The sequence below is a fragment of the Blennius ocellaris genome (genome assembly GCF_963422515.1).
Source record: "Blennius ocellaris genome assembly, chromosome: 3".
Lineage (NCBI taxonomy): Eukaryota > Metazoa > Chordata > Actinopteri > Blenniiformes > Blenniidae > Blennius > Blennius ocellaris.
Window position 1 is genome coordinate 29,821,833 of NC_137652.1, and position 24,105 is coordinate 29,845,937.

Below are 24,105 nucleotides of genomic sequence, written 5' to 3' on the forward strand. Positions count from 1 at the left end.
GTCTCTGCAAAAGGCGAAATGGAGGTTTGAAGCTGTGCTTGATGGATGATGTCACTCGTTGGGTATCTACCCTGCAGCAGATATTTAGTCTGTTGGCCATTGTGATTAATAATACATTTAAAAAAATCCCCGATTAGACCTGGCGTGGGGTCAGTTTAGGCCCAGCAGACCAGCAATTCAGTGAGGAACCACAAGTCTGGGTTGATGAACCAGATTAAAGAGGTCTTTCCTTTGACTTGAGGAATATGTTTATCAGCTTTAGTTAGACGCATGTTAATCTTCTTTTGTTTTTCTTCTTCTCAGGACTTTGATCTTTGCATTAATTGCTACAACACGAAGGGCCATGAGCACCAGATGGTGAAGTGGGGTCTTGGCCTGGACGACGACAACAACAGCCAGAGCGGAGAGGCCTCCAAGAGCCCGCAGGAGAGCCGGCGTTTGAGTATTCAACGGTGCATCCAGTCCCTGGTTCACGCTTGTCAGTGTCGCAATGCCAACTGCTCGTTGCCGTCCTGCCAGAAGATGAAGCGGGTGGTGCAGCACACCAAGGGCTGCAAGCGCAAAACCAACGGCGGCTGTCCTGTGTGCAAGCAGCTCATTGCGCTGTGTTGCTACCACGCGAAGCACTGCCAGGAGAACAAGTGTCCCGTCCCGTTCTGCCTGAACATCAAGCACAAGCTTCGCCAGCAGCAGCTGCAGCACCGGCTCCAGCAGGCCCAGCTGATGAAGAGAAGAATGGCCACCATGCAGGGCCGAACAATGCCGCTACCGTCCCCGCCAGCCTCGACCGCCCCCAACACTCCCACCTCCCACACCCAGCCCAACACTCCTCAAACCCCCCAGCAGCCACTTCCCAACCAACCGCAGACCCCCAACTCTGCAGGCGTCATGTCCCCCTCGTTCGCCAACACGCCCCGCGCAGGCCAGCCCCAAGCCCCCGTGTCCCAGGGCAAACCTGGGCCCCAGGCTTCCCCTCTACACCAGCAGCAGTCCCCCCTTCCCCAGCAGCCCCAGCAGCTCCAGCAGCAGCAGCCTCCGCTTGCTGCAGTCAAGATGGCGAGGCACATCGAGTTGATGGCGCAAGCCCAACAGAACCAGCAGACCTACCGCGTCAACATAAACGGCTTGCCCATGAATCCTCAGCAGTCCCCCCAACGCATGACCGGTCCGATGCAGATGGTGCCGGGACCCCGCGGACCGCAAGTTATGCAGCCTGGCATGGCTCCCGGACAGTGGCCCGGCGCCGCGGGGCCCATGCAGGCAGCTCCCAACCAACAGGCGGGCCTCGTCCCGGGTCAAACGCCGCAGCAGGCCATGCCCATGCAGCGAGCCATGATGGCGCCGGGACAGCAGGGTCAGCAGGGCCAGAGACTGCTAATACCACAGCAGCCCGGTGCCCGGCCGCAGACCCCGCAGAGACCCGGTGCTATACCTCCCAACGCCCTGCAGGATCTCCTCCGCACACTCAAATCACCAAGCTCGCCCCAGCAGCAGCAGCAGGTCCTCAACATCCTCAAATCAAACCCTCAGTTAATGGCTGCTTTCATCAAACAGCGAACGGCGAAGTACCACGCCAATCAGCCACAGCAAGCAGGTCAGCAGCCGGGCATACCGCCTATGACCATGGCTGTAGGGGCAGTTCAGAGGCCGGGGATGGCCCCTCAGCAGCCTCAACAGCCTCCGGTGCAGGGAATGGCTCAGCTAGGGCCTCAGGGGCAGCTGATGAATGCAGCACACAACAACAACCCCCAGATCCAGGAGCTCTACCGTCGGCAGCTCTTACGGCAGCAGCAGCAGCAGCAGCAGCAGCAGCAGCAGCAGGGAGTGATGCCTCAGGGCCACCCTGGCCAGTTCCCTGCTCAGGTGCAGGGCACTGCCACCACATACTCCCAGCTCCGCATGCAGCAGCAGCAGCAGCAGCAGCAAATAGCCATGCAGGCGGGTGGAGGAGCTGCTGGGGGACCCATGGGGCAACTGCCCCCCATGGCCCAGATAGCCCAGCAGGCCATGGGGATGGACTCCACCCAGAACTTGCTGCACCAGCGGCTGCTTCAGCAGCAGCAGCAGCAGCTTCCCCAGCAGCAGGCCGTTCTCAAGCAGCAGCTGAGCTCACCGGCGCAGCCGAGCCCCATGAGTCCGCAGACCCACCTGCTGGCCGGCCAGCCCCAGGCCGGAGCCCACCTGCCTGGTCAGCCCGCGCTCTCCAATGCCCTGAGCAACCAGGTCCGCTCCCCCGCGCCGGTCCAGTCGCCCTGTCCGCCCTCGCAACAGCAGCCGCCACATTCCAGTCCCTCGCCACAGGTCCAGAGCCAGCCACAGCCTTCGCCACAGCACTCGGGGTCCCCGCGCCCCGGCCTGGGAGGGTCGCTGCAGGCCCTGGAGCAGGGTCACATGGGGACGGCGGAACAGAGCGCCATGCTGCCGCAGCTGAACACGCCCAACAGAGGGGGGCTGAGTAGTGACTTGGGGATGGTGGGAGACGCTACGGGGGACACGCTGGAGAAGTTTGTGGAAGGATTGTAGCATTTCTGCTGGGAACTAAAAGAACACATTGTCACTCCCAGGGACCCTTCCTCCTCTTCCTCCTCCTCCTCCTCCCCCTCACCACTTTATCCCGTCAGAGGGCTTCGTTTGTTCTTTCTAAGGTTGAGAACATTTTTTGTACTGACATGTAAAAAGTTTCAACTGTTGCAAAATGACGAAAAGAAAATTTTGGGGGGTGGGGGGGGGGGGGGAGTCAACTTGGAGAGAATGTAATTGTTTCCTAAACCACACACAGTGGGTTGTTTCTTCCTTATGGGATTGAGGGATTTGCAAGTTGCTTCTTAAATAAAAATTTGAAGAATATATTTTTTTGGTTGAGACCAAATGTGTTCAGTACTCGATTCTTTTTGGTTTGTTTTTGCTATGGTTTCTCACCTTTCTCATTTTTCTCTTTTTTTTTTTTTTTTTTTAAAGAAAATGTACAATTGCATTATATTATTCATATCTTTTTATTTTGTACATTTGGAAAAAAAAACTCAAAAGAATTTTCTTTTCTTTTTTGAAACTGTAAAATATTTTGTCTGGGAATCGTGCCAGGTTTTCGTTTTGTTCTCGAGCTGTCATTCCTGGCAAATGTAATCTAGTGTTGTTCCATAAAGACGATGCATTCAGGGACAGAGGTCGCTCCCTTCTTTTCTGTTTGTGTGTGAAGATCAGATCTCAGTTGCGTTAAATTAGGAAATGGCCTGCAGGCGCACGCGAAGAAACTGACGCCAACCCTCACAATCACTAAGAGCTTCAAATGGTTTCACTGATTTCATCAACACGGACTGGAGCTGACTTTTCAGTAGCCTTGAGTTCAGGAGAATCTGTCTTTGCGGGTGTAGAAAGTCGTTGCTTTGACATTAAAAAGAGTTTGTCATACTTTTTGGTCACAAAAATGTTGTAAAGTTGTAAAGAGAGTGTGAGAAAGAGACCAGCCCCCTAAGCTGAGGTGGAGTGATCAGCGGTTGTGGGTCGACAACATCCCTATGAGGCCCAATCCTCTTAAGTTTTACACTAAATCTGTTGCTATCGTGGGTTGAAGGGCACATTTGAGGTTCACCTTGAGGAAAACTAAATGTCATCAACCCTCATTCCTCTCTCACAGAAACTTGAATTTGGGGGGGGGGAGGGCGGGAGGGGGATTTGCCTTTTCTCCTATTGTAAATCCAGTTAAGCAAAAGACTATAAATATAAGGAAGAGAGAATGAAATCACTGTATAAACTGGTTAAAGACTCATTTCTTACTTATATACCATATTGTTAAATAAACTGTGTGCAACAGAAGAACTCCAGTACTCTGTTGACTGAATACTGAAGCATCACTCCTGTCGGTGTGTTTTCTTTTGGTCAAACTTTGTCTTCCTCAGCACATGACTGCGCACTAACGGACTGATGGTTCGCGAAGCGTTGCAGTCTTACAAGTGTTTTCACTATTGGTTCATGTCCCACCGTAACAGTTCTTGGAGAGAAAAAAAACGTGTTTTGCTTCAAGCAAAAGCAGCAAATAAAATATATGTGTAACATGGAAAGAAAAAAATCGAGGCTCATCTGGAACAATAGACTCGGGTGACATGGTGGCCTCTGACCCTTGTAGTGGTTGTTTATGGTGTTGAGGTCAAAGATACTTATTCATTGTTCTCATGAAAATAAGTGGAGTTTATTATTATTGATTATCTGAGGCATAATGTAAATGAATGGAAATTATAGACCAAGTTTGAGTGCAACAATTATGATGTTCCTCGACTATAAAGACTGATTCTGGTTTGGGTCCAGATGTAATAAATCTGAAATTACCCCTAATATTGCCACTTGGTGTGTCAAAAAATGAGTAAAACTATCTTTCAGGCTTTGTGAAGGGTTTGATCTCCCTACACTGATAAAACTTGTCAGTGAATAGGATGTATAATGTAGGAAGTGAACATTTTGTCTTCAAAGTGGGAAAAGAAACCAACCAAGCAAGTCGTAAAATATCAAGTGAGTTTGACAAAGCTCGGGTTGAATTGAGACTGGATTGGAGCATCTTCATAACTGCGATGGAGGATCGTTGATGTGCTTATGTTGTGGTTGATTGCTTAGGCACGAGTCCAGTAAAGCAAGAAAATTTGAATTCTACATTAATTAAATATCTTTAACTTCTTTTTACTATGCCATAAAATACATTATAGACCGCAACATCCTCCTGATATGAAACCTCTACTCTCTTCATCTAGCTCTCCATCTTGAAGACTTATCTAGTACATCCTGCAGTTCTGATCTGCTGGAGCCGAAAAAGCTTGAGGTATTGATGCCATAGGCAATAGAAACGATATGCCAGAGTGACCCATTGTGCCATTAGAGAGACTACCAACCTCCAAATGTATCTGCTATCCAATATTTGCGTCTTCGGACCGTGTCAGGAAGTTGAGAGAACACATCCACATACCAAATGCATGCAAGAAGTTGCTCAAGACTTTAATAATCTGTCTTCATTCACTCATTAAGCTCTGTATTCAGCCACATTTAATTATTTTTCTAAATACTTAAAATGCGTTTTCATAAAAAAAAAAAAGAAAGAAAAAAAGATTGCTAAAATCACGATTAAATGATTAAAAGTATTAATATTTGGCTATTTTTGGCCGCTGCGACGCACGTGTGTCACGTGACCCGAGACGTCGCCATTCGTTGGTTGTTTTATGTCACATGACCGAAAGTTCTAAATGAAGTGGTTGAGCTCATCGTTTCAAAATGTCAACAAACCCATTTTTAGGTAAACGTGTAAAACGTGAAGCTCTCTGGTTTTAATACGATGTAATGATCCGTGTATCGGACCGCTGAGGCGACGAGGCGGGAGGCTGAGCTGCGGATATACTGAACCGAGGTAAGAATACAGTTTTAGCATGACCAGCTAGCTTGTTGCCTTCTGACTATCCTCAACAGTTTCTATTTTTAACAGTTAAAATGCAACCGCTGCGGATGTTACCAGTTTACATTTTGTATTGGGATCTCGTCATGTCCTGACAATGATGTCTGATGTGTGTGTTTGTGCACGTTGAGACGCCCTGGGGCAGGTTTATGATATGTTGGTTTCAGGATTAGCGACTAGCGCTTCTGCATCATGAACGACTCGGAACTGGACTTCGTAGATCTCTGCACCAAGGCGCTCAAACGAGTCCGTAAGAAACCAGATGATTCCCGACAGCCGAGAGGTGCCGTGCCTCAGAGCTCCAGGCAGTTCGGCGGAGGAGACGACGACAGCGGCGCCAGCGGGAGGAGGAGACGGAGGAAGCAGGGACCTGCTTGTCAGCCTGCTGGCAGCCGGGGAGAGAAACTCCAGCTCTGTGGACCTGAAGATGGAGATGCTGTCTCATCGGGGGATGTTTCTGGTAGTCACAGGGCGGCAGACAAAGTCCTTGACAGGATGCAGCAGTTCAGGAGAGACAGTCCACAGAAGATGCACAGTGAGCCAACAGGAAACCACAAAGAAACGTCACCTCCCTCATCCTCCTCATTCTCCTCATCCTCCTCATCCTCCTCATCCGCTTTGTCCACTCAGCATCAAAGAGGAGGTGAGAAGATGCGACTGTTTCTCCCTGATCGATTACAAACTTCTACCTCAACCTTGAGTTTGGAAAAAGATGCCGCGTCTTTCTCTGTTCCGCAGTTTCTTAGCGTGAAGGTTCAACGAGAGATGTCATTTATCACATTTTAGAAAATTGTATCTCATTCGATCCCATTTCAGATGATTAATGTCTTGGTAGACGAGTGTTTGTTCTGGTTCTTTCAATATACAGTTGGGGCTGAGGTTTTATTGATTAGATCCCATCTAAACAAATCTCCACGTGCCTCAACATGCCACTCCTTCTCAGAAAACACTTCATAGAGAGAAAATGTTTTGTATTTGGAAGTTCTAACTTTTTACTCTAAATTATATCATACGGCATGTTTGACATATTCACTTGCAATATTCATGTTACACTGCTTAACAAGGAATTGTTTGCATGTCTGATAGGAAAGTTTCATTGCTTTAAAGTAAAAAAGGTCATTTCAAATCTCTCTTTCAACTGTATATATGTATATATAAGTCCCAAGTATACTAATAAAGCAGTCATACTTAAGTACAGATCAAGTATTAGGTCATAACTACGTAGTATGTACATTCTGTGTCTTCACTCAGATTCATGTTGGATTGCTATTTTACATATTGACTTAAGTCAGTTTTCTAACTAAACTCAAGACAATATAAAGAATTTAGAGATTTAATGAATTTAAACAATATACTGTCTTCTACAACAATCCAATGAAATGAAAGTTCTACCACTCTTTTGGTGGAGAAAATCAAATAGTGTTCATCAGCATGATTACCACCTCTGCTATTGCAGTACAAGTTTAAACAACTGGTCAAGACGTAACGCCGCTGCTTGATTAATTTCAACCTCTGTTTCATGTCTCCTCTTACCTTTTTGCAGATTTTCAGCCCTTCAGCCCTGACCTCCAGGAAGCTCTCCCAGAGGACGGTGACGAGGCGTTGGCCCTTCGGCTGCAGCAGGAACTGGACAAAGAGGCTCAGATAGTGGACCTGGAGGATGGAGGCCTGTTCTTCTGTCAGATCTGTCACAAAGACTTATCACATATGACCCCTGAGGGACGCACACAACATCTGAACAGGTCTGAGCTTTTATTTTTATATCAATTATCATCTCCAACCTGAGGTGACGTTGAAGATTTATTGGGGAAGTAGAGACAGTCAGTCACTCATAGCACATTTTGGAGCCTAAAGTCGAAATAATTAGATCTTTTTATAGTTTTGAGATTATTAATCTCAAAGGTATAGATTTGAATTATTTCTAAAGTAAGAGTGAGTTTGTTTTTAAGGTCAAAATGCTCTTCTTAAAATCTTTCAATATCTTAAGTTAAATACTTAAAAAAAAAACTTTTGAAACACTGAATAGATAAAGTTAAACTGTTATTTCATATAGAGAAGATATTTTCATCGATGCACGCATTAATGAGAACACACAGAAGTGAATTTGTCTTTAGCTGTAAAGAACAAAGGAACATTTCAACAATCGTCTATAGCACCTTGAACCTTGAAATAAAACACCTTGAACCTTGAACCTAGCAGGGCGGCCAACCAGTCAGAGCCCAGGAGCCATTAGAATGATGGAGGAACAACAAAAAGCCACTCCATACAAATTGTGTTTACAAATAAACTGCCTCTCTCACAAACACGAAATACCTCAAAATGAAACCCATACATGATGTGTGATCCATCTCCATATGGAATTACAAAGGCTTGACGACAGTCACAAGGCACAGATTCACAACGTTGGCAGGAATGATTTCACCCTCAGCCACGCTAGTTTTCAGGGACCACATGTACACACATGTACATGTACATGTACACACATGTACATGTACATGTACACACATGTACATGTGTGTATGTATGGCATATAGTGAAGTGAGTGAGAGGGAAGCTGTGGTCCATCCTGCTGTGCTCTGAGTGGTGCATTTAAGCACGACTTAAGAAATTCTGAACTCTGAGTTTCACCCAGGAATTTTTAATAATTGGAAAAGCCGCAGTCCAGTGATTTCAGTTATGGATCAGAGATCCACAAGCCACGGGTTGGCCACCCCTGCTCTGGAAAGTTCCACGTGTGATCATTTCAACAGTCGACAGCAGAATGTATTAAAAACGTGTGAATTCCCCTCAATGCAGCATTTATTCAACTTTTCTAAAAAAAAATGTGATCTTTGCAGGTGTTTAGATGAAAGTGAAGGCAGGGTCCCTGCTCCGGCTCCAGGCGTCCTGGACTGTCCCATCTGTGGAAAGAAGTTCAAGTCCCAGAAGAGCTGCTCTGTTCACCTGAAGCGCTGCTCCTCAGAGATGGGCGTCGCCCCGGCCGTCCTCCTTCAGGCTCTGCAGAGGCAGGCCGAGGAGGGCCAGAGCACCGTCTCCTCTGCAAACACCAAGTGAGTGAACCGCCATGTCCTTCCTCACTGGCCTTCGTCTTCTCTGGTTGTCTGGCAGCTCCTCGTCTTCCTCTCTACATCTCTCCAACATCTGTTATCTCTCTCCTTTTGTCACCAAACTGTCCCACGTCAGCTGCTGCTGTGAAATGATCCTCATCCTCAACCTCCGATCTGTTGAACGAAACATCCGTCCACCCCGTCAGCAGGAATGCTGACGGGGTGGACGGATGTCCCAGTCGTACGAACAGAAGATGAGCATGTGTGTTTGTCTTCAGCACTCAGACTTTAGGCAGTAAAAGAAATGGCCCACCCAAACCGGGTCTCCCCATGAAGAAAAAGCCCAGGACGAAGCCCCCAACCCTGGATGAGGAGACCCTGATGGCTCTGGCCTTGTCCTCTTCCCTGCAGCAGCAGAAGAGGGAGTGGCGGGGGGGGCAGGGGGCGGAGAGACTTCCAGTGCTGAAGTGGCAACAGGAAGCGGGTATGACGAGTTTAACAAGTCAAAGGCTTGATAGGAACAATTCAGATCAGTTCTTGAATTGACTAAGAAATGATTGTAATTGGAGGAAGTGTTTCTCGTCTGCTCCAGCAGGTCGGGGGCGTGGAAAGAGGAGGAGAGGCGGCGTCCCTTTGCCCCCCCCGCTGCTCCTCGTCCAGGACGCCGAGGCCGCCCTGACCAGGCTGCAGGAGCGTGTCTCTGCTCTCCTTCTGCACGGCCGGGCCCCCTCCCCCCCCACCCCCACCCGCCGCCCCAGCACTCTGCCCGGACGGGAGGGTGCTGCCCCCCTCTGGCAGAAAAGCTTCCTGCAGGACGGAGCCTCCGGCGGCGTGTCCGAGTACTACTCCGCGGAGCTCAGGGAGTTCTTCACAAGCTCTGGATCAGCCGTGGTGAAAAAGACACATCTGTTTGTTTTGTGTTTACATTTTTAAAGAAAGTTGCAAGCTTTCAATTCCTGATGAATCATTTCTGGTTTTTTAATTTTCATAGATTAATGCGAGACTCGACAAGCCCGAGTCGTCTGTCAAGTGTGCCAGAGAGGAAAGTCCTTCCTCCGTCCAGCCTCCCTCCTATGTGGCCCCGCCCACAGCCCCCAGGGCTCCACCCACTCCAGGGGTGGGGCAGCTCCTGGTGGGCAGCCAGGCTCTGCAGGACCTGATGGAGCTGGCTGAGGACGGCATGGTGCTCACACAGTGTCGGTGTGATGGAACAGGTAAAGGGACAGAGAAATGTCAGAAGATGCAAACGTAGAACATTTGTGGTTGATCTTTGTTGATGCTTCACTTAACACCATATTTCCTTTATTCTCTTTTAATGAGCAAGTTCAATTCTGGTAACTGGGAGTAATCCCATACCCTTACATACATTGCAGGAATTAAACAACTTGGTTTTCATGTATTGTTTGTTTAGTAACTACCTCGTCGGCTGATGAAAACCGTGACTACAGTTCGTTAAGTGCAGATTTTGAATTCATGACTGTTTGCTGACCTGAGATTTGAATCGTCTCGCTCGGCTCGTCTCTGTTTGTGCAGGTCAGCAGGTCAGCGCAGGTCAGACCACAAACCTTCGTCTGAGTGGCTTCGTCCAGGAAGACGAGCTCTGTGCCAGCGGCTTCCTGCCAGAAACTGAGCTCAGACACTTGGACGCTCACCGCCCAGCATCTATGGCGACTGATCAGCGGAGAGCGACCAGATGGAGCCACGGATCAGTAAGACGGCTCCGTAAAGCACAATTACAAGTTGAACCTCTGCGCTGAATGCGATGATACCGATCACATTGCGATGGTTTCCTGTGCAGGGGTTGCTGTCCAGGTTGGCGTCAGACCTGAGCAGTATGGTCAACAACCCTCAACTCAGTGACGTGCAGCTCCAGGTGGACAGTGGCGAGGTCTTCTTTGCTCACTCCTTCATGGTGTATGCTCGCTGCCCCCTGCTGGCAGAAATGGTAAAAGAGAAACTATGACTGTTTCAGATTGATCTGTAAATGTAGTGTAATCACTGAACGCACTGACACGCTGTCCTATTCTACGAACATGCTCATGTTCGCTCGTCCCTCACAGGTTCATGAAAGTGGATTTGGGGTGCAGGAAGAAGGGCTGCTTGCAGCCCGGAGGGTATTGATGAGCGATGTCCCGAACCAGGCGGTGCTCGCGCTGCTGCAGTACCTCTACACCGGCCGCTGCTCCGTCCCAGCATCACTGCAGCCTCATGTGCTGGAGCTGGCGTCCAGGTTGGTCTGAGAGCCCAGGCAGTCATTCAGGTCTGGAAAATCTGGTCGTTTGTGTTTAATAGATCATTTTGCAATGCTTCTGGAAAACAAATATCAGATTTTACCAACATTCTTGGACTTATCTTCATATCTTTGTGCATTGATTTGGTCTCCAGTGAGAAAGATGCTGCTTTAAACCATCACTCTGCTCCGCTAGCAGATGTTACTCTATATGAACAGCAATCGGCAAAGTTTCCTCCACGTCTTCAACACACTAGGTCCCGGTTCATGCATGCAATACTCAAGAGCAGCAGCATGTTAAGCTCTGCTTTTCTTCCAATATTCCTTAAACATGTGTTCAAAAGAGAGATAATCAAGAAATGGAAAAGATCCATTCTCTTCTTCTTCTCAAGGTTTGACTTGCAGGAGCTTCAGCAGCTTTGTCAGCTCCGCCAGGAAGAGGAGGTGGGTCACACGGATCAGGAGGACAACGACCAAACGGACCGGGCCTTCATGGAGCTCCTCCGCTCCATGTGGGTTGAAGGGGAGGAAGAAGACGAGGGAACGGATTCTGACGGAGGAAGAAGTGAAGTTAGACACGTGGAGGAGGATCATCAGGCTGACAAGGAAGCAGCAGACAACAGAGAGACGAGTGAGGAGCAGGTGAATGAGAAAGAGCTGGAGGAGATCTACGAGTTTGCTGCCACGCAGCGAAGAAAGGAGGAGGAGTATAGTGAGGAGGAGGAGGAGGAGGAGGAGAGGCTGCACGATGGTGGAGAATCTAAACTCTCTGAGCCAAAAAGAGGATTTTGTGACGAAAGACTGCAGCCTGACTGGAGTCTGGATCGCAGCTACAACCGGCTCTTGTCAGAGTCTTGGGGCGTCTACGAGGAGGGCGACTTTGGAACATCGAAGACTCAACCTTCTCAACCCAAGCAGTCTGCCAACAAACCCTCACCTCAACTGTCCTGCAGAACTGTACTCCAGTCCTCGGTGGACAACTTCTCTTTCAGTCCTCCGCCCAGTTCCTCCAACCTGCCCGTCGCCGGCCTATCACCCCGACAGCCGGACACCTCCAGTCGCCGTGGAGACGATGTTGAGCTGGATGAACCCACCAAACCAGAACGTCCAGGCTCGCGCAGTATTTCCATTCCTCCGTCTCCCCGGTGTCCTAAACAACCGTCTGAACCGGAGCTCATCGTTTTATCCGACTCCAACGAGGACATGGAGGTGGATGTTGCTGTCCTTAGTCCTTCGCCGCCCTCCCCCCGCGCCCCCCACAACCCGCAGAGCGACACAGAGATCACATGCAGACGGACTCCCCCTGCTGTGGAGAGTAAAGAGCCCAGTGGAGGGCGCCGGAGTCCCGGCGATCCTCCAGACTGTTCGCCTGAGGTGTCCTGGCTGATCCCGTCCACGCCGCTGCAGCCCGGCAGGAGCACCGCCTCCAGCTCCACCCAGACCAGGAGCAGCATGTGCAGGACGCAGCTCTTCCCCATGGAAACACCCCCTCCTCTGTCCTGTGTTTCCTCTTCTCCCGCTTCACCGCCTCACATCTCGGGCCCGAACGCCGCCTCCCCCAGAAACAACTGCAGTGCAGAGATGTTTGGCCCGCCCCGAATGAAGCAGTCACACCTCTCAAGTTTCACTAGTTCTGCTTCCTTTAGACAGAACACCCCCCTCCCCCACAGCAGCACCCCCCTGAACACAGAGCACTGGAAGCCTCCCGCCCTCCTCCCAGCCTCTCCCCTTCACAGGTACCCTGGTGAGGCAGGAAGAAGTGAGACGCCAACGGCGGAGAGCCTCCATCTGTCTCCTGCCTCCTCCAGTCGTCCCCAAAACCACAACGAATTCACCCAGCGAGCTGCGGAGGCCAGACGTGGTGACAAGCTGACAGAGAAGCGAGTTGTGGCGAGAAGAGTGAGAGGCTGTGTCGATGCAGACACAGCTGATGGAGAGACGAGAGAAGCCGGAGAGGCAGAATCCAGTTTCCAGCTCAGCTTCACGGCGCTGGACGAACCGCCTTTAGCTCTCAATGATTCCTGTGGTCTGGACGCGGACGCTGGCGCTGACCAGCCTCCAGGCTGCTTCAGCCTAAGACTGGAGGCCAGCGGACCTTCCTCCTCCTCCTCCTCCTCCTCCTCCTCCCATCCTGCTCCATCAAGTCACACCATCCAGTCAGTGAAGAGCCACGGTGCCATGGCCATGCCTCTTCCACCGAACGCTACCAGATTACAATCATCCAGCAGTCCAGCGCCAAAACCAGGCCCCTCATCCAGACCTTCACCCCCGGACCCCACCACAATGACCGAGTTTGACAAAGACCTGCTGGACTCCAAAATATGGGAAAGCTGGGAGGAGGAAGAGGAGGAGGAAGTGCTTCCTTTGTCCCAGAGGGTGAATCCTTCTGCCCAGCTGAAAACACCAAGTGAGTATTTCTACAGGACACGATGTAGTTCTGTGTACTTTGCTAAAACTCTTAGAAAAAACCACCGTAATCGTTTTGTTTTGTTGGATGAAAATGTTCAAATAACTTCTAGAAGAGTGAAGTTTTAAAATTAAGCACCACAAGTGGATACAACAAGTGCAGATGCAAGGAAAATGAAAATGGAGTGGCAAACGACACAGGAGACAAAATACGACTGCTTCTCAGATGAGGTTGAATGGTTGGCTCTCACAGTGCAGAGAAAAGTCCCTGGTTTGAGTCCCGGCCATCTTGAAGGTGTTTCTTCAGAGCTTGTAGTCCATGTGAGGGTTTTTCCACGAGATTGCCTATTGCAATGTTTGCTAAGTTGATGACAGCGCTTCATTTAATCTAGTTTTTTTGTTGTTGTCCCTGGCGTCTCGGCAGCGTCCTCACGCGGTAAGCCACGCCCCTTGCTGGCCCCCGTCACTCCCATGCCTCACTACTCCGACATGGACACACCGGAACTCAAGAACAAACTCAACAGGTCCGTCGCTTCACTGCTTTTCCTCAGGAGGTTAACTGACAGCCAAGTTTGTTTATTTCTCTCTGATCAAACAGTTAAGTGAGAAACGTATATCCAGTCACCTGCCGTCAAAATCTGTTGGGATGTCGTTCCATCGTGACTGTAAACCTTCTCCGACAGGTTTGGCGTCCGGCCGCTGCCCAAGCGTCAGATGGTCCTGAAGCTGAAGGAGATCCACCAGTACACCCACCAGCTGACCAGCTCAGACTCTGAGGAAGAGGCTCACAGGAAGCCTCGCCCCTGCAGCCCGGGGGAGTTCCGAGAACCTCAGGCCCCACCCCCTCTGAAACATCACGAAGAAGAGGAGGATGGAGAGGAAGAGCTGCTGTCCACTTCTCAGGGATCCAACACGTCTTCGACTGCCGCCAGCGAGGAGTCTGAAAGGTACGGCGAGGAGTCTGAAAGGTACGGCGAGGAGTCTGAAGAGCGGCGTCACGTCGATTTCCTCCATTGTAGGACAAATCAAAATTCCCTCCAATTATTATAGAACTCCTTCATTTGTTTATATCTGAGTTATGGAGGTGAAATAAATATAAAACAGACATTTACTTTTTTACTTCAGAAGAACATTACTCAAAGCTGTTTGCCAAATCAAACACGCTAAACACTGTGTTGTCCACCTGAATACACGTGTGGAGTTTTTGCAGGTCTCTTGTTTCCCTCCGAGACGAGGTACTGTATCGCCATTCCTTTCCTCCTCAGGTCCAACCCAGAGTTGTGCGTTTCCTCCGAGGGCGGCTCGGACAGCGATGGCGGCGCCTTGTCGTCCCAGGCGGCGTCCCGCCTCCAGGAGCGCCTGCTGGCGGTCCGCTCCTTTATCTTGTCGGACGCCGACCTGTACAGCCGCATCTTGCACTACGAGCCGCTGGTCCTGTCGCAGCTGCGGCGGCAGCTCAAGGCAGCGGGGATCCGCCTCGGCGCCGCCAAGCTCATCGACTACCTGGACTCCCAGTGCATCACCTTCACCACAGCCGGGGGCCGGCGGCGGCGGCAGGCTGGCAAGAGGCCCAGGGCAGCTGGGCGAGGAGGCGTGAGGAGGAAGAGAGGCGGTGCAGCCGTTATTTAAGTGCTTTTATATCGAAACTGCAACTCTTTAAATGATGGTTTCTTTTTTCTGTTCAACAACTTGTTTCCAAAATAATGTTTTCTGGCCAAACTGCTTGTTAAAAATAAAATACATCCAGATCAACAGGCTCAACTCAAGGTGTGCCTGCGGATGGAAATGTTTCACACAATAAAAAAAACAAACTCCAGAACACAGGAAGTTTTTGGAAAAACATTTTACTTTTTTTGTTTTGCTCTTCAGTTGCTTCAGATCCAAAGATCAGCAGGAGGAGGAGTTGAGAGTCCCAAGAAAAATATCACAGCTTCCATCTGAAGCCACATTCAAGTAGAGACGGGTCCTCGAACGCAGCACGAGACTGTCGGGAGTTCAGTCTGTGGGCGGGGCTTAGCGGGGCGGGTCTGTACCCACATTTCTCTACGGCGGCATAAAGCACCGGGCGTCCAATCAGATTCCAGAATGACTCGCCCCGCTGCAGTGGGCGTCGCCAGAGGTTCTGGTGACGGGCGACCGGAGCGCCGAGGCCTGGGAGCGTCAGTCCGTCACGACAGGTTGGCGATGTTGGCGAGGAAGCGCTGAGCCCACCACTCCTCCAGGTCGATCGCCACAAAGTCTGAGGACAGAACCACGATGTCAAAGGTCAAACTGTTCCAGTCTTTTAAATATTCATCTGTTTCTTATGACAGATATTATTCTTAAACTCATTGTTGTGGTGCAGAGAGAGAGAGAGAGAGAGAACAATGCTAAAGCAGAGCCAGTTGAACGAATATGATATTGAAGCAGGTACATTTTGAGGAAAGAACTAATTAGAACAAGAAGGCCGTTGCTGGGCTAATCCCCCGCCGGAGGGCTTTATATTTTCTCACAAAGCAGCTCTAAGGCAGCACACTTGGTACACTAGAGGGTGTTCCATGGGTCCTAGTAGATAATTACGTAGAATCTGAAAGGTCTTCTTCATAAGCTATGTCAAAATACGTCTCCAGAGCCAAAAAGGTGTTTTTATGCACTTAGTGACCCTGTGACCTGATATGCAAATGAGGTCATGGTCACCATGGTGCCCCTTCTCCCCAGGTGGAGTGTCCATGTGTGAAGTTTGGTGACTGTGGGCCCAGGAACTGCTGAGAAATGTTTATATGAAAACACATGTATTGTGCAACCATGACGAGCAAACTTCAGACCCTACCAATCTTCAAGGTCAAGGTCAGGTCACTTGGTGTACTGGAGGTTATCCCTGGAGTGTGTATCATGTGTGTATACAATTTCAGAGCCCTAGCTCAAAAGCCTAGGCCTCCAGAGCCCAAAATGTGTTTTTAAGCACTTCGTGACCCTGTGACCTACTTAATATGCAAATTAGGTCAAGGTCACCATAGTATCCCTTCCCCCTCTGAGATGTATCCACATGTGAAGTTTGGTCACTGTGGGCCCAGGGGTTGCCGAGATATAGGTAGAAACGTTCGAACGGACGGACGTACGGAGACTGTTTCAAGATCCCCCTTCGGGGCCTATCGGCCACGGCGGGGGGTAAAAGCAAGAGTTCACCGGTTCAAAGGTCGGCAGGCGACTCGTATCAAGGCGGATGTCAAAGAGAGTAGACTGACTGAGGATGAGGAGGGACTCACTCTTCATCGCTGCGCTGGGCGTCTTGTCGCTGTACTGAGTGGGTCCCGGGCTTCCAGCCGACGCCTCCAGCTTCTGCTGCACCTCCTGCCACACTGCAAGTAAACCACGGAGCATTAGGCTCCTTTTCTCTGACTTATGTTGGAAATAATCTCACGAACAGAAAACTTCCACGGAGCCGCGTCGTCCACTGATGGAAAGAAGTGAATAAAAGGCTGGATTATCGTCTTCGTCTCCTCTGAGGTCATTTCTATTCCGCTCGTGTTCAACAAACTGTCCTGCATGTTATTGACATGTTATTGGAATTTCATTTATTTAATTTTCTTTAAATCAGAAACCATGATCAGATTAAAGAAATGTATATTTTTCAATTTTATGTTGTGAGAGAAGAAAATACTGACTGAAAATACTTCAATAATATTCTAATTTAAAGGATCTGTGAGCGACTAGATTAGTGAATCTGCCCCGAACAGCAGTTAAACATAAATAAATAATAAATGACTAATTTATACATAATAATATATCCATATAACTAAAGATGAGCAGAAAGATTATTAATGGAACTACACTTTCACATAATTCAGATCTTCAAATCTAACTTCTAAAATCAGTTAAAACAGACTGGAAGCCACTTATATCCATTATTAATTCTCTTAAAGTAAATAACACTTTTATAAATACAATCCAGGTTGAGTAGATTCCATATGTTCAAGTGGAAGCAACATCAGCAAGGTAAAAAAACCTGCAGTAACACTTGGAAATTGTACTCAAGTGAAGAATTTCAGTAGAAATCACTTTTCATTCAGTTTGAATGTATTTTTGATCAGATTTTTGTGATGAAGAGATTAAAAGTATGAATCCTGAAGTTCTGTGAACTCGACTCTTTCAGGCTTTACCTTTTCCCTCAAACCATTGAACTAAATCCAAAAGCTTCATTTGTCAAAGAAAAGAGAATAACTCTCCACCTTTTAATGGATAAAAAAACCTGCCGGTTAAACGTTTCTTGTCAGTCTTTAGCAAACTGGACGTGGACGTGCAACTTGTCGTTTATGAGATCAGGTCACCTGACTTTGCTTCACTTCGACATTGTCAACTTTTTTCTTCATCTGGTTTCATGTGTTGAAAATAAGAGTGAAGGGATAAATCACTTCCACAAATGTTCTGTGTGTGTGGAAAAAAAACAAACATATGACGACACTGGATTGCTCAGCTTTTCAAAATATAAACTAAAATGAGACCAAAAACTTTGTGTTGACGCAGAGATTCGTGATTTGCTTGTAGCACCTTGAGATCTATAAAGTGGTTCAGACAGACAAGTTGAAATCCTTCCCAGTAAAGACGTTCATATTTTCGCCCCGAGAACTTCCTGCTCACAGGAATCTCAAGTTTTCATGAGAAAATGAGCATGAATAAAGTGTTTATCTCGAGGTCTTCATCAGTCTGCTGGCGGAATTCCCATCACAGTGCATTCTGGGTAAAAGCCATAATCATTGTCTAGTTTCACAAACTTTTTGCCCGTTTTGTCTGCGTAGCCGTGACTCCAGTTTTCCTTACGTCAACGCAGGTTCATCTTATATTATATATATATGTATATATATATTATTATATAGTTATGTTTCTCAGAGTACTGCTTACTTGTGAATCGTTGGCATTCAATTCACATATTTGTTTAAAAAAAAAAACATTACTTAAGCGAAATATACATGGTGCAAGTGTCACACTGTCACTTTCTAAACATTACATTTTACCTGCAGAGATTTTCTTTGTTAAAATAAACTCACTGGTCAGAAAAAATACTATGGAGATACTTCGTAGAGACAAAGTTGTAGAGTAGATTATATTACACTCCACTACTAGTGAAATTATATACTTCAAAAGTAAAAAGGCACAAGAACCAATGAACACAAGTTATTTACAATATTAGAAGTATTTGTCCATTACTTTCACCAGTTGTCTGAACGGAATTAAACGTACTTATCTCTCCTTCATAAAGTTTTCTTATTCTATTATTTTCTCCGAAACAAGATGAAAGGAGCCTCCAGACTAATCAATCTGTTCCAGCAGCTTAATGCTCAGCTCAACTTTTATTCTATTTTCTTTAACTCCAACTCATCTGTATCTATTATTTCAGCCTCCAGGCTGCACTGATACCACAACACTACAGGAGCAATAAGAATATTTCATTAAGACCTGCTGGACCTTCTGATCGCAAAACGCATGAAGGTTATATTGTGTGTATATCTATACATATATATACATATATACACACACACAGTATATTCCTTTATTTCGGATTTCCAGACACCCAGTCGTCGAGGCTGGTGTTTGGTCTTCAACTCTCCTGGATGTGAGGAACGAAGGCTCTGCCCCCCTTCCTCCCCTTCTTCCCTGATGAACCCCTCACCTGGCCCACTGGAAGCTGCTCTGTTCAGGACTCCAAGCCTTCTCACAACAACAGAACTGGACTAACTGCAGAGACAAGCAAACAGTACCTTCACCGCCTTTCGCTCCTCAGAGCAGTCTGTAATCTGCCTTTCCCCTCCTCTCCTCACCTCGTTGTCCTTTCCCCTCCTCTCCTCACCTCGTTGTCCTTTCCCCTCCTCTCCTCACCTCGTTGTCCTTTCCCCTCCTCTCCTCACCTCGTTGTCCTTTCCCCTCCTCTCCTCACCTCGTTGTCCTTTCCCCTCCTCTCCTCACCTCGTTGTCCTTTCCCCTCCTCTCCTCACCTCGTTGTCCTTTCCCCTCCTCTCCTCACCTCGTTGTCCTTTCCCCTCCTCTCCTCACCTTGTTGTCCTTTCCCCTCCTCTCCTCTCCTCACCTCGTTGTCCTTTCCCCTCCTCTCCTCACCTCTTTGTCCTTTCCCCTCCTCTCCTCACCTCGTTGTCCTTTCCCCTCCTCTCCTCACCTCACCTCGTTGTCCTTTCCCCTCCTCTCCTCACCTCGTTGTCCTTTCCCCTCCTCTCCTCTCCTCACCTCGTTGTCCTTTCCCCTCCTCTCCTCTCCTCACCTCTTTGTCCTTTCCCCTCCTCTCCTCACCTCGTTGTCCTTTCCCCTCCTCTCCTCACCTCTTGTTGTCCTTTCCCCTCCTCTCCTCTCCTCACCTCGTTGTCCTTTCCCCTCCTCTCCTCTCCTCACCTCGTTGTCCTTTCCCCTCCTCTCCTCTCCTCACCTCTTTGTCCTTTCCCCTCCTCTCCTCACCTCTTGTTGTCCTTTCCCCTCCTCTCCTCACCTCGTTGTCCTTTCCCCTCCTCTCCTCTCCTCTCCTCGTTGTCCTTTCCCCTCCTCTCCTCTCCTCGTTGTCCTTTCCCCTCCTCTCCTCACCTCGTTGTCCTTTCCCCTCCTCTCCTCACCTCGTTGTCCTTTCCCCTCCTCTCCTCACCTCACCTCGTTGTCCTTTCCCCTCCTCTCCTCACCTCGTTGTCCTTTCCCCTCCTCTCCTCACCTTGTTGTCCTTTCCCCCAAACTTTATATGCAACTTCGTTGTACCTGTTACAATAACAATAGAGACAATTCTTCTTCTGATTCTTCTTTTATCATTGTTAAAGTCACTTTGTGTTGCTTCATATCCAGATGTTTCACTGCTGAGCCTCACCTTCCTATTGCTCCCAGTGGTGGTGTTGCTGAGCCTCACCTTCCTATTGCCCCCAGTGGTGGCGCTGCTGAGCCTCACCTTCCTATTGCCCCCAGTGGTGGCGCTGCTGAGCCTCACCTTCCTATTGCTCCCAGTGGTGGCACTGCTGAGCCTCACCTTCCTATTGCCCCCAGTGGTGGTGCTGCTGAGCCTCACCTTCCTATTGCCCCCAGTGGTGGTGTTGCTGAGCCTCACCTTCCTATTGCCCCCAGTGGTGGCGCTGCTGAGCCTCACCTTCCTATTGCCCCCAGTGGTGGTGCTGCTGAGCCTCACCTTCCTATTGCCCCCAGTGGTGGCACTGCTGAGCCTCACCTTCCTATTGCCCCCAGTGGTGGTGTTGCTGAGCCTCACCTTCCTATTGCCCCCAGTGGTGGCACTGCTGAGCCTCACCTTCCTATTGCCCCCAGTGGTGGTGTTGCTGAGCCTCACCTTCCTATTGCTCCCAGTGGTGGCACTGCTGAGCCTCACCTTCCTATTGCCCCCAGTGGTGGTGTTGCTGAGCCTCACCTTCCTATTGCCCCCAGTGGTGGTGTTGCTGAGCCTCACCTTCCTATTGCTCCCAGTGGTGGCACTGCTGAGCCTCACCTTCCTATTGCTCCCAGTGGTGGTGTTGCTGAGCCTCACCTTCCTATTGCCCCCAGTGGTGGCACTGCTGAGCCTCACCTTCCTATTGCTCCCAGTGGTGGCACTGCTGAGCCTCACCTTCCTATTGCCCCCAGTGGTGGTGTTGCTGAGCCTCACCTTCCTATTGCCCCCAGTGGTGGTGTTGCTGAGCCTCACCTTCCTATTGCTCCCAGTGGTGGCACTGCTGAGCCTCACCTTCCTATTGCCCCCAGTGGTGGTGTTGCTGAGCCTCACCTTCCTATTGCCCCCAGTGGTGGTGTTGCTGAGCCTCACCTTCCTATTGCTCCCAGTGGTGGCACTGCTGAGCCTCACCTTCCTATTGCCCCCAGTGGTGGTGTTGCTGAGCCTCACCTTCCTATTGCCCCCAGTGGTGGTGTTGCTGAGCCTCACCTTCCTATTGCCCCCAGTGGTGGCACTGCTGAGCCTCACCTTCATGCACGAAGCGGACGTTCTCCTCGTGTGCCGGTGTGAATCCCTCCCCCGGGCTCTGGGCCTTCAGCAGGGCAGCGTTGCCGTGGTAACGCCTCTCATTGAGGCGGTTGAAGACGATCTTGGGCGTCGGAGCGCTACGGTGAGGTCAGAGGGAATGTTCAGGACATCAGGCCATGTGTTTGATTGTTTTTAAATGTTGAAATCAATTTATTTTAACGTCTATTCTTATTGTGACTCCTGGTTTGTTATTTCAGCTTCAGTTTCTATTTTAAATGTCGTTTATGTGTTAGTGTGTCTTTCAAACCTACAGACTGAGAAAACAAAGATCCTTCGTTTTAATTTGTGTCTTTATGTGCAACTTGTTTAAAATGACCAAGGGAAACCTAAATCAAGATGTATTTTAACTTTATTCAACATTTTACACTTCACTCTCACAAGCTTTACTCAAAACAATATTTAGTGATGATTTCTTCAAACTCAATACTGATATTTTACTATAATTTAGCAACAAGATGGTATAGATTAGTAGCAGTAAAATTATTAAACAATAGGGTTGTGAATAATGTATTTTAATTTGTCTAAATAAATGGGATTACAATTGATTCATTAAATACATTTACAGCTCAGCCTCACTTTTAACTTAAGTTAAAATGTTATGCATGTTATTTTATTTTCTACATTTTTTGTTTATTTAACTATTTTTCATCAAATCAGTTTTATTTCTCCATTCAGGTAATTTTTTTAATCCTTTACTTTTCATACTAGATGTTTTTACAAATATCGTTTCTCAGTTGTTTCCGGCTCCAAACAATACATGAAATCAACATCAATGTTCATTCTTGTAGATTGATGGGGGTTTTTTTGTGTTTTTTTTAAATGGTGAGAATTTGAATGTTTTGTAATGTTCCTCCTCATAAACATTGGATGTTGGATCATTGGTCCCTGCATTACGAGAACAATCTAATAAAGTCTGTTGTCTCAGCAGGTAGAAGAACTTGTGTCCGATAACGGTTCTAGGTCTGTCCGATAATGGATGCACACCCGCCCGCCCGACTCACTGCCCAGTATTTTTGGGGACGCCGCGGCAGCAAGAGCCCACAGCACATCACGAATTAAATCAACCAATCAATCAATCAATCAATCTAGGAGGACACGTGAATAAGGAATCTAAGGGCTGAAACTGTTATCCCTTTGCCCTCGTTTTGGAGGGGAAGGCAGAGGCGTAGGCGGAGGGCTAAGGGGTAGGGTTAGGGTTAGGGGTAGGGACTCACCTGGAGGTGAGCCAGGAGGTGGGCTTCAGCTTCAAGTCGCTGAACTTGTTCTCCATCTGCTGAGTGGGACCTGCAGAGACATTCCAGTAGTCAGTCTGCGCCAAACTCCACTTTTCTCCACACACTCCACTTTGTGCGCCACACTACACTGTGTGCGTCCAGCCGTAAGTCGGCTGGTCACCGAGCCTGAGGTCGGTGGTGTTACCCGGAGCTCACCGGTCCTCCGCTGGGTGACCAGCCTGCTGGGACCCCTGCTGATCGTGTACATCATGGGGGCGGCAGGAGTTCAGACACGAACACTGGGGGTCCTCCGCGAAGGGGAAGGGGCGGGGATGTGGTGGGGGGGGGCAACAGCTGGTCTCCCCGGCCAGGTGCTCCAGGCTCGGCCCGGCAGCCTGCAGACAGGCCGGCTCGCGGTGCCTCGATGCCCGCTGGAGGAGGTCCCTCTCCACGCTGCAGGTGTCCGCTGCTCCGGAGGAGCGTGGAGGTCATTCAAGGAGAACCCGGTGCGACATGTCGGGGACCAAGAGGAGGAGGAGGAGGAGGTGCAGCGTCTGCAGACGTCCAGGGTTCGTGACAGTCCGAAGCGGACACTGGGGGGTCCGGGCTGCTCGGGACCAGGGGGAGGGGGGCTCCGCTGCGGTATCCGACAGGAAACAAGGACACAGCAGCCTTGGGTGTAGGACGGAGCGCCACCACGCGGAGCCGCAGCCAAGCTAGCGGCAATGCACTGCGCCGGATCCGTGGGGGATTTCAAAATAAGACCTGCGTGTTCTGTATGGCGGAAAGGGGGACCAACCAGCAAAGCCTGCAGGCCTCTGGAGAACATCTGGAGCCTCTCCCTCATGGGCAGATATTTTTATTAATTATTCAGTTCATTTTTGCACATCGAACAGAGTAATTCCCCACAGTTCAAAAACACCCGTTATTGACAATGTAAATAAAATGGCACATGAACGTCTCTTCTGTAACATTTTCCACCATTTAAAGTTCTCCTATCATCCAGATGTTCACCTCCTCCTCCTGGGCTGGTCGCTCCAGAAACCTGCTATTCAAAGTTTCCAGCTCCTCCTTGATTTCCCTCCATTAGAATATTGGATCATAGAAGCTGCATTCAGAATCTGCTGTGTCTGTGTGAGCTGGACTGGCCCCGCCCACACATGCCCATGTATTGGAAGAGGAGGAAGTACTTCCTCTCATGGTGCCAGAGCAGAGCTGCCTGATTGTGGGAGGAGTCAAAGGGAGGACCTACCTTGATTGTGATTGGCTAAACCCCTGATGACGCTATATAGGGTTGGGTTCCTGATTGGCTGGTTGGAGCAACACACTTTTTAAATTCTGAAACAAGCCAGGGAGAGAGAGGACACACTTTCTCCACTTGTTGGGCGTCGTTCCAAGTATGGGGACAATGAGCACTGTTAGAAAACCTTTAGAAAGTGAATTTTGCATCATATGACCCTTTAGGCACGTTACATTGGTGATCAAATTCACTCACACTACTAATGTAGTGTAATGTGCTCAGTTCATCCATATGGAGCAGTTTAGTGTTCTACCTCAGAATGGGTATTACCTTGTATTACCTGTACCTTGTACTTGCACCTCAGTGGTTTGATTCAAAGCATTGAAGCATGGTGGAGCAGTGGTTGGAGCGCTCGCCTCATAGCCACATTCCTCACCGCCAATGCTGCAAACTTGCATGTTGTCTTTGGCGCCCCCCCCCCCCCCCCCCCCCCAAAAAAAAAAAAAAAACCCACGTGATTTTCTGCACATTTCTAACAGTTTAGCAGTTA

General features: G+C 48.9%; 3 protein-coding genes across 11 annotated transcripts in view; 2 read left to right on the plus strand and 1 right to left on the minus strand.

Moving 5' to 3' along the window:
- crebbpa (CREB binding lysine acetyltransferase a) overlaps positions 1-2,714 on the plus strand; it is a 62,842-nt gene extending 60,128 nt beyond the window's left edge. For all 9 annotated transcript variants that reach the window (XM_080520454.1, XM_080520456.1, XM_080520461.1 and 6 more), the window contains one exon: positions 304-2,714. In XM_080520454.1, the coding sequence (XP_080376580.1) occupies positions 304-2,523 (2,220 nt within the window). In that variant the 3' untranslated portion in view covers positions 2,524-2,714. The remainder of the gene's footprint in view (positions 1-303) is intronic.
- A 2,569-nt stretch (positions 2,715-5,283) lies between these two features.
- Positions 5,284-14,787, plus strand: slx4 (SLX4 structure-specific endonuclease subunit homolog). Its single transcript, XM_080520478.1, has 14 exons — positions 5,284-5,386; positions 5,599-6,074; positions 6,975-7,173; positions 8,269-8,481; positions 8,757-8,962; positions 9,074-9,369; positions 9,470-9,692; positions 10,012-10,187; positions 10,277-10,423; positions 10,539-10,708; positions 11,101-13,115; positions 13,539-13,638; positions 13,798-14,082; positions 14,380-14,787. Exons 2-14 carry the CDS (start codon positions 5,624-5,626, stop codon positions 14,741-14,743), a joined length of 4,845 nt encoding a protein of 1,614 aa, XP_080376604.1. The 5' UTR covers positions 5,284-5,386; positions 5,599-5,623; the 3' UTR covers positions 14,744-14,787.
- A 179-nt stretch (positions 14,788-14,966) lies between these two features.
- On the minus strand, positions 14,967-23,001 carry mcrip2 (MAPK regulated corepressor interacting protein 2). The gene is made up of 5 exons (XM_080520476.1): positions 22,532-23,001; positions 22,316-22,385; positions 21,042-21,178; positions 16,360-16,452; positions 14,967-15,353 (listed from the first exon to the last, which is right to left on the minus strand). Exons 1-5 carry the CDS (start codon positions 22,584-22,586, stop codon positions 15,283-15,285), a joined length of 426 nt encoding a protein of 141 aa, XP_080376602.1. The 5' UTR covers positions 22,587-23,001; the 3' UTR covers positions 14,967-15,282.
- Positions 23,002-24,105: the final 1,104 nt, after the last annotated feature.